Source organism: Vigna unguiculata, chromosome 5 (genome assembly GCF_037176805.1).
Source record: "Vigna unguiculata cultivar grain cowpea cultivar isolate G323 ecotype 2 chromosome 5, ASM3717680v1, whole genome shotgun sequence".
NCBI classification, from domain to species: domain Eukaryota; kingdom Viridiplantae; phylum Streptophyta; class Magnoliopsida; order Fabales; family Fabaceae; genus Vigna; species Vigna unguiculata.
Window position 1 is genome coordinate 4219733 of NC_140796.1, and position 10658 is coordinate 4230390.

The following is a 10658-nucleotide window of genomic DNA, read 5'->3' on the forward strand; positions in this document are numbered from 1 at the left end:
AATCGTATGTGATTTTTTAATAAGACAAAACTTGATTTAATTAGATTAAAACTAACAGGTGTAAAAGCGTATAGTATAAATGATATATATATATATATATATATATATATATATATATATATATATAAATTGTATGTATTTTCAATTAGACATTATAATTATTTGGCTATTATTATGGTATCCAGCATAAATAGATTTTGCTTGTGGTAAAAAATGGAAGCGACAGACATTTGCGAATAAATTGTTTCATCTATAATTACCAAAAGGCTATAAATTGTTTTAAGTTCTGTTTTTTTTTTTAATTATCGTTTATTTATTTTTTATCATCCTATTTCGATTTTGAAATCATTTTCATATATTAATAAATACATCACAAGTCACATGTGCAACTATCATTATTATTAGTTTAAAATAAATATAAAGGTTTTTATTTATTTTTTAACTTATCATCATCTTTAATCTTATCTTTGTAAAAAAAAATACTTAACTATTTATTTCAGCTTTTTTTCTTATCAAACACTTTTGTTTGAACTCGTTAAAAAAATTATTTCAGAAAATATACCACCTTTAGTAGGAAATAGTGCACAATTTATATACTTAGAAGTAATCACATCATAATTTCTTATTCTTTTAATACTGATGTATTACTTTCAAAATTATATTATAATGTAATAAAATATGGATATAAATGCAAGAATGCAAGAGTATGTTTCATTTAATATGGCAAATATGATTAAGTATTTGAGAAAGAAAATTTTAATCTACAATAAGAACATTTTAAGTATATATGACAAAGAAGATAAAATTTATTTATTTTGCTTAGTTTTGTTGTTTCATTGTAAATCCATTTAAAATTTTATTTAATATTTTTTTTGTAAATCAATTTGTGCAAGTAACCTAAACAACTTTCACTTGAATAAAAAAAAACAATTTCATGATTCATACTTAATGCGAAGGAAAAAACTAAGTTTATAATTAGATCATACTTTTATGCAAGTAACCTAATCAGCTATCACTTAAATAAAAAGAAACAATTCCATGACTCAAGCGGAGAAAAAAAGCTAATAGTCTATTATTAGATCATACTTTTGTGCAAGTAACCTAAAAAGGAAAGAATTTCATGATTCAGAGCAATGCAGAGGAAGAAAAACTAATTTGAAATGTAAATGATATGCACCTATATTAATTAAGTAGAAAGAAAGCCCTCAAGTGGATTTACTTTTTTGAGGAAGGAATTATAGCGAGATAAGAACATGTAATTACAATACTCCAACCTAAAAAAAATCAACATCTTATCTTATGGCACCTATACCTAGTAAGGTTCTTCGCTTTGTACCGAATTAAACCACATGCTCCAGATTGTGCAGACCCATCAATTCTTCTTGCAAACGCACTCCTCACCACTTAATATATCAAGAAAAGAAAAGACATTTATCTATTGCAATATATTAATTTTATTTATTATACATTGTCATAAAATCCACATTTAATATATATTAAAATAATTATTATAAAAATCAATTATATATCGATGTTCAAATGGAGGTGAGAAGAAAACTTGACTTTTATTTTTATTTAAATAATCTCTAATAAAAACATCCAATAAAAATAGATCGTAAATAGTATTATTTCAAACCACTCCTATAAATCTCAATTTAAGTTTTATACACTTTCAAACGAAAAACAAGATAGTGTTGTTTTAACTTTTTTTTTCACGAAAATTCAATTTAAGTTGTATTCTTCACTTTCAAACGAAACACGATAGTAATATTTTAACTTTTTTCACGAAAGCATCGTGGAGCTTAACATAGCCGAATCAAATAAATGATGAGAAATTATTCATGCAGTTCTGAGCACACACAGAATAAACTAGTAGCCAAATGATTGAGAATAGAAATATATATTTAGAAGTACGAAAATATATACTTTGCACAAGCCACATCATTAAGTATATTCAAAGAATGGGATCGTCTAGGTCAGTTTCAAACCAACAAACAAATTCTGACATTAGTCCACTATTTAGTGAAATTAAAAAAAAAAAATCTTACACGAAAGGTGACTAAAATATAATGGATCTGAATTATTGGTTAGGAAGAGCAGCATCCACCTTTCTGTGCAACTGGCTGTCCCCTGATCTGCACTGTTGGAGGCCTTGCGTTATTTGCGGGTTGGCTTGCCATTCTACGTTCACACAAGAAAGAAAATTACCATCAGATCAGCTTTAGACAGAATAGTTTGCCAGACAAGAAAAATTCTATGAATTTGATCTATGTTTGTGTTTATACTTAAATCATCATTAGGAAATTAGTGGGAAGTGAAGCATAAAGTTAATATATATATATATAGTTTTATATCCATAACTTGTGCATTGTATTTTATACCCTTGGGGTTAATCTTACTTCAAACTAGCACATTGACTCTTTCGTTGGGAAGAGAGAAACTTACGAGACATTTGCATAGAAAATTTTAAAGGAGAAAATACTATTAGCTGCAAGCTGTTCCGGAGACAGAAAAGGAAAGAGCAATGGAATTTAGGATTTCAAAATTAGTTCATCAGAATCAGGTGGCGATGGCTTTTTACCCGACTTAGTCAAAACCTACTTATAACAGCAAGTTATTCGGTCAGAGTAAGTAAAGGTATGGGTTAACTTGGAATGGTTACGGTACCAACATAGTAATGTTACTCTTAGCCCAAAGATGACCCTGATGACCCTGTAGGATTTCCACCAACGATATCTTGTGAAATTGGAGAACTATATCCTTTTGTCTCTCCCATAGCTTATTCACTTATGAGCAAATTACAGCCTTTCAGCAAACTACAACACAAGTTTTGACTCTGGAGATTTGCATCGCATAGTTATATTTATTTTGAAAAATCTTTCGTGTTTGACAGATGATTTCATAAATCAATAGACATAAAAACATCCAAGTACCCATATGTTTTTTCTTGTATTCTAATGCAAAGACTATGAGCAACAGTGTAATTATTCGTTAAAACTATTTCCTGGGCTTCCTTCTAAGGCCATCAAGTTGCACCAAAATTTTAGAATTTTCTTGAATATCCATTAAGTTAGAAACAGTCAGGAATGTATACCTATTCTTGATTGATGCAGACATTGCCATGAAAGCTTGTTCAACGTTTGTAGCATCTTTGGCACTTGTTTCCATAAAAGGTATGCCTATTTCATCTGCAAATGCCTGCAAAAGATAAAAGTATAGAAAGGTAGCGTAAGGGTAGCTGAAAAAGCAATATAAAGTTAATAACTCAGCGACAGCACTATGTGAGAACAGAATGTTGAAGCTTAATCTGAAAAAAATTAAAAGAATGTGCATCAAATTCATACTTTAGCTGTATCATATGACACAGCTCTATTATCTGCCAGATCGCACTTGTTGCCAACCAAAAGCTTGTTAACACTATCACTTGCATAGCGGTCAATTTCACTGAGCCACTGCTTCACATTGTTGAAACTGTCTTCATCTGTCACGTCATAAACAATCTGCCAGAGGAACCTGTCAGTAAAGCATGCAAGGATAGACCAATAAAAGGGAAATCAACATCCAAATGCACATGGCAAGAAAATCATCACCCACAATGATCCCATGGGCTCCACGGTAGTAGCTACTGGTGATTGTCCTAAATCGTTCTTGCCCAGCTGTGTCCCACTACGTATAAAACAGATCATAAATCAAGGCAGAATATATGTCAATACAACTACGAATTTTGGTGATCCACATGGTACTGAAGCATGAGGACTTAAGGCAAAACTATTTGTCCAATAAAATGGTTAAAAAAGATAGGTCAAGCTCACTGAAGATCAATAGATAAAGGACAAAGCCAATCAGATACATACAATTTGGAGTTTGATGGTCTTTCCATCCTGCTCAACTGTACGTATTTTCTACAAAATTTGACATGAAATAATTAGTTTAGACAATGCTTCAAACAGTTCTGGCCAAAAATGTATACACTGCTAGCTAAAAATTTGTATTTGTACTCACAAAATCAACTCCAATGGTGCTGATGTAGCTCTCTATGTATGAATCATCCTGTAGCATAATGTAGAAATTATTATATAGTTAATCCAAATAACTCCATTAAGCTAAATGTACCTTCTTTAAGAACCAAGGCCAACCATCATGCAGTATGAAGCTACTTAAGTTAGAAAGTGAGATGAGTATCAAACGCTCAAAAAAGTAGACTAAATGACAGAAATGTTTCATGACATTGGCTGTATGCTTTGTTATTTACTACCAGTTTAGTGAAATCCACATAACCTTTTAATGAACCAAAACAGGTTAGTAATTCTGTTTTCCACGGTTTTCTTTTTAATTAGACATTCTCCAAAAGTCAAATTCACTTGTTCAAATCATACCAAAACCAACATAAGGAGGCTGCATTACTTTCAGCATAATCCAACACGAAATACTTTTTAGGTAAAGGGTATTCAGTGCATCTGCACAGTGTTGAATTACTTAGTATTCTTCTTTATTCTTTTTTTCTGCACTTTCGGTCTCAATAATAGAGGGCTACTCTGCTTACAAGGAGTTTGATCTCCCTATTTTTCTATTCAGTTATCAAATTCCCATCAAAGTACCCAGTAAAAAGGTACTATTTACTTTCCTAAAGCCATGTATGGATAAGCTAAATTATAAACCATAATTTTTGTAACCATTCTATATATTGGGAAAACATACGTTCTTACACATATAGAAGTAAAGGCTACTCCACTAATTCATTTTTTCACCTTTTCTTTTAAATATTGTAGAACTCCAACAGAACTAAAACCTCAAAGAAGGAATCATCTATCCTTTAGAAAGATGTTGTAGTTACCAATTACCATATTTAATTACAGCAAACGCAAAGGATGGTATTATTCTTTAGGACAAGAGATGTAACCAAGATAGTAGCAGTAACAATAATTAACTGGTATAAAAAAGGTTAAGAGCTTACAGCAAATCTCAGAAGAAGACATGATTTTCCAACACCAGAGTCTCCAATAAGAAGGAGCTTGAACAGATAATCACTGCAAACAATAACCACGTCATATTAATTTTTGTCTCCTATAATAGACTGTGCATCATACACAGAAGCAACCATTTCTCTTTCAAACACAAACATTTAGATAACAGTTTAAATTCAAAACCAATCTAATGTCTCGATTCATTAAGATCTGTAAACCAATATAACACAAGGCGTAGTTTTCTTTTTCTCTTATTAACTTATCTAATAAGTGGAATAGCCCAACACCATATAAGCAACAATCCAAATCCCATACTTCCGCTGTGAGAAGTCAACTGCCATATTAATCTAACAACTGACAACCTTGCAGACAACCTCCCACTTTCCCTCTATCTCACATGTTTAACACAATTTGATAATTCCCCAAATGAGCTGTTACTCAAATCATACAAAACACAAATCCAACTACCAAACAGTATGCGAAGTTCAATTTTCAATTCAGTTTGTGATGACAAGTATTGATCAGGGCAAAGGAAAGATGGAACCATACAAACTCAAATGACTCTTTGAAATCAACAGAGAACAAGACCTTTTTTGTATCTCTGCACTTCAAAATCAATCATAAAGATACAAAAACAGCGATCACAAAAATCAAATGGAAGCGATGATTGAAAAAAAATCCCCAAAAAGAAAAAGGATAAAAATACCAAGCGGATCAAAATTCATAAAAACACATGAATCTAGGGTTTCACGGCAACAATATTTGATGCTAACAGAACCAAACCAATATTCTCCAATTTTACAGCCATCCCGAAAAAGTAACGAATTTCACCCAATCATACACGATTCGAGGGAAAAGGTAACAGATGTACGTACTATTCGGGATTCATTTCGAGGGAAGAAGGTGGGGACCGGAGATTCGCCGGAGATCGGGGAGATTTCGCCGGAGACAGGTCCTGGGTGGATGCTTCTCCTCGGAATTTCAGAAGAATCGGACGCAAAACGGAATCGAAATCTAAAGACAACCTCGCTGGTTTGGCTTGCTTGTACTTGTTTTCTTTTGAATGAAAATCTCGTGGTAACGTGACAAATACGGTGACGTATTTGTATTTGGTGATGGTTCGTTTCGCCTAGAAGAATCAATTAATTAGATTGACCCACCTATAACCTATTTATTTGGCCTTTCTTATGCAGTGAAATAAAACCGACTAACTGAAACGAAAAACAAAATTAAAGTAAAATGCTGAAATTATTTTAATTAATTGATAATGAGTGAAATTTAAGAAAAGATTAATAGCAAATTAACTGGGAAGGAGTGAGATACTAGGAAACATGCACATGTGTTTTCTTGACAAACAAATAAAGGAAAATGAATTTTATATTCCATTAACTAACATTTAGATATTGAATTTCAGTGTCTACACAATTAATTATACAAGTCACCGAAGATTATGACATTAATTTTAAATTATATAGGTCAGAGAAGGAACTTTTAAATTCTTTCTTTCTTCGTATTCAAAATGGAGTTACATTTTTAAAAAAGATATACTAACTAACATAACTTCACTGCATTTGTAACCTTCAACCCATAAAAAATAACAACGATGAACAACATATTTAATTTGATTGATCTTCTGAGAATAATATTAAAAAAAAACATATTCTTTTAACTGTTTTAGATAAACTTTTTCTCAAAACATTTTCACAAAAAAAATTGAAAATCAGCGTTTTCAAATTAAAATGAAAGAGTCACCAATTACGCTATTCGTATTAACACTTTAGTGTGGTAATGGATATCTTTTACTTAAACAACACGTTATTATTTATTATTTTAAAAGCTAATTAGAATTTTGTCATATAGGAAAGATCATAATTTCAATATTCATAATTTTTAGGAATTATAATTTTTGTATATGAAAATGTTTTCTCATACTAAACACTCTTAATTCTTTTAAGGAAAATAGAATATTTTATGCATGTTGGGAAAGTCAAAATTTCCATCTAAATTTTGTTCGAGGTTATTCAATTCAAGACTATTATTCCTATCAAGCCTGAACAATGGACGGTTTGAGACGGTTTCGGGTCAAAAGGTGTCTTTGTATATAAATGATTAATTATTAATACATTTTACCTCTTTTATATATATGTTGGAAATATAAAATTGATGAGAAATAAGAATAATTTATATTATTTAAATGAGTTTAAATTTTATTTTAAGTTAATTTCGTAAGATTGAATTAGGTTTAAAGTTTATTATTTAATAACAGTATCAGAATCTATGATTCATTTTGTTAATGACTTAGATGAATAAGGTAGATAAAAAATCTTAAAGTTAAGGTTATTGTATAAAAAATCTTGTATTTCAGAAAAGTGTATAGTCACAACTAAAGTACTCATATTCCATAATACAAAAATCACTTTTTATACAGGTTACAATCCACTTGATATAACAATTATTATGATGATAAAATTATAAATATGATAAAACTTTCTATACTAATAGATTTATAACCATATAGAAACTAACACGGTGACAATTTTATGATGAGTTGAGAGAAAATATAATATATAAATATATGATCTTAAATAAATTTTGGATTAAAAATAGTTTTATTTATATTGGTGAAGAATATGTATTTACAAATAAAAGATTTGCTCCCATAAATAATACTAAATAATTTACATTATTGTGATCATATAAACTAACACGAACTAAACAGTTATATGATAGATGAAACAATTCCATAAGAATGACCTGTAAATATTTAGTAAATGATTTTAATTAAACATAAAATAGTTATACATATAAGGGACATCAATATATAATATTCCACAATGTGTGTTATCTTTCATGTTTCCTTAGATTATTAGTTTAAAATTATGAATAATTTAAAATTAAATTTAATTCTGTATTGAAAATTCTCTTAGATATTTTTTAATTTTTATTTTTATTTTTTCATCCAACCAAATAAATGAAAATAAATCACTTAATTTACCTAATTTTTTAATTCTTTGACCCGAAACAATGTAAAGTTCCATTAAGATGTAATGAATTAGATTTAGTGTTGAATTAAAGATAACTTCAAAGATTTTTGAATATGGAAGATATATGATAAATATAATATACAATATAATAAGTGTGAGTGAAAGATACACCAATATTTGTACTCATTATATCTTCATCACAAAATTTACATTTTTGCCTAATACTATGGTTAAATAAGAGCATTATATTTGTAAGTTTCACAAGAACATGTCAATAAAACAAGAAAAATAATATTACCTAGAATATGTTATTGACCTTTACAAGATATATTCCATCACCCCCTCTAGAATCCTATTAGAAGCAACACTTTTAACAATCTTAGTCAAAATCAAATATATAAGATAAAATAACAAAAAAAAAAAAGAACAAGTTCACCTGGAAAATATAAGCACAAACTAAGAAGAAAAGATATAAATGTGATCACAATGTAAACTTCTTAAAAAAAAATAAGGATTTGAATCAAAGATGAAGGTAAAAGGGGCTTCAAGCAGTATTTTTTTAATCTCAGAAAAATATTTTCATCAAAAAGGAATTGATTTCATCTTTAAGTGGTTTTAAAATGGGATAGTTATAAATAATTTAAATATTTTAGTTTAATGCATTAAAACTGCATTTTAATATATTAATTTCACTTAGTAGTGGAATCAATCCAGTAACTCGTCATTCTAACATATTAAAACAAAACCAACAAAACAAAACTTGAGTTTTTAATATTTTTAATCATTTAAAAAGTTGTTTTAATGGATCAAAACAAAGTTAGCTTAACAAATTTGGACTTTTTAAGTGATCTATTAAATCGTCATTTTAATCTATAACTATATATAAAGGGGATTCCCTCTTTTGTGTCCACATTTCATAATTCCAACTTTACCCTTTATAATTTAATTATTTATTAAATTTTTAAAAATTAACGGTTATTTTTATAAGTTTTTATAAAATTATTTACTTATCTTTTTTTTCTTTTTTTCTCTTACTATTCATCAATAGTTATTTTTCTCTTATTTTCTTCGTACATTTTATTTTATTTTTTATAAATATACTTTTATTTTGTTTATTAAATTAATAACATTACAATATCATCAATTCTTAATATAATTCAAAAAATGCGTACACACAGGCGCGATAGCGCCTGTGTTTACACTAGTTTATTAAAATGCTCTTTCTTGTTTTTCTAGCAAATCTATGAATATCATTTGATGATTATGACTTGTTATCTTATTATATTACGGTGAATCAATAATTTTGGAAGCATGAAACAAAGGTAAAAACCAAGTTTTTTATTTATTTGTTTTTTAGTTTTTTTATGTAAAATTATTTATTAAATTGTCAAAACAAATTTTATTTAATATTTATTTTTTAATAAATAATAAGGCTAATCTGTTTAATTTTTTAAGACATTGTTGAACTTAAATAAATTTTTATTATCTTTAATTTCAAAAAACTTTAAAAAACTCCTTTCAACTTATAGAATTGATACATCAATTGTTAACATTATTTTATAAGTTATAAGCTATATATACATTTAAAAAAGAATGTATTCTTTTTTATATAATTAAGAATATCTATTGATTTATCATTTTCTAAACCCATAATTTCTCATGTGATATTTAATTTTGAAAATAAATCAAATTCATTACCCAACAAATTATTTTCGTGTCACGTTTGTGATTTGTTAATTCTTATACTCTATTCTACCCGTTTTCATTCAAAAAGCTAAATCATAACCTAATTAGTAATTATGTAAAAAAGGTTATAGTTTCTCATCAAAATATATGGAGAAAAACTCTCAAAATCATAATACAAAAAGTACCAAAAAATAAAACAAAAAAATGCTTTTATAATCCTAATACAAATCCAAGAAATATAATAAAAACAACAACACCACAACGAAAAAGAAAAAAACATATTAAACAGAAATGAGGATAAAAATATCACTACAAGAAAAATGCTTATTATCTACGAAAATTTATCTATGAAATATAGTTCGTAGATAATTTTATTTTATCTACGAAAATAAAATACATTATCGACGAAAGTTTCCTAGATCACGATAAAATACATTATCTACGACATTTTCATAAGTAAACATGACAGAAACTTTTCATATGAAGTATTACCTACGACATTTAGCATAGAAAATAAATATCATTTAAAAAACATAAAAATTATTTAAGAAAATGTTATTTACAGGATAATTTCGTATGTAATCTTATATAATTTATTTTTTTATTAAAAATATGTTTTTAGTATATAGTTTATTGTAAAACAACGTTAAGTCGTTCATCCCCTCACCTTGTTCATCTCTTTCGTTTAATGCTCGTTGTTCAATATCTCTCTCATTGCTCACTAATGCTCGCTGTTCAAGTTTATCCCTCACTAATGCACGTTCTTGTTAATCCTACTCACCGAACATCACTGCAAGTTGTTTATCAGACACTCACTGTGATATTCGTCCCAGGCTGATGCTCACACTTGTGCGAACGACAGTAGTGTGAACAATTGACGCTCACGCTCATGCTCACGCTCACGTTCCCAAGCTGACGCTCACACTTTATATCTCAACCCAACTCGCGAGTTCGAATGCCATTTTTCATGAGGAAAGTAGAGGTCAAACCCAATTCGAGACTATGCGAACAAGGTTTACGGAGT

At 28.5% G+C, this 10658-nt stretch overlaps 1 protein-coding gene across 1 annotated transcript; it reads right to left on the reverse strand.

Moving 5' to 3' along the window:
• Positions 1–1884: 1884 nt before the first annotated feature.
• On the reverse strand, positions 1885–6130 carry LOC114185101 (ras-related protein RABD2a). The gene is made up of 8 exons (XM_028072612.2): positions 5840–6130; positions 4955–5027; positions 4003–4050; positions 3855–3902; positions 3595–3666; positions 3345–3500; positions 3095–3198; positions 1885–2181 (listed from the first exon to the last, which is right to left on the reverse strand). Exons 1-8 carry the CDS (start codon positions 5851–5853, stop codon positions 2088–2090), a joined length of 609 nt encoding a protein of 202 aa, XP_027928413.1. The 5' UTR covers positions 5854–6130; the 3' UTR covers positions 1885–2087.
• Between the last annotated feature and the right edge of the window lie 4528 nt (positions 6131–10658).

Bases quoted from the DNA above. Each gene is read 5' to 3' on its own strand.
- LOC114185101 (XM_028072612.2), bottom strand. The intron at 3,903-4,002 runs GTGAGTACAAAT...CAAATTTTGTAG, and splicing joins GCACCATTGGAGTTGATTTT to AAAATACGTACAGTTGAGCA. The intron at 3,667-3,854 runs GTATGTATCTGA...TTTTATACGTAG, and splicing joins AGACCATCAAACTCCAAATT to TGGGACACAGCTGGGCAAGA.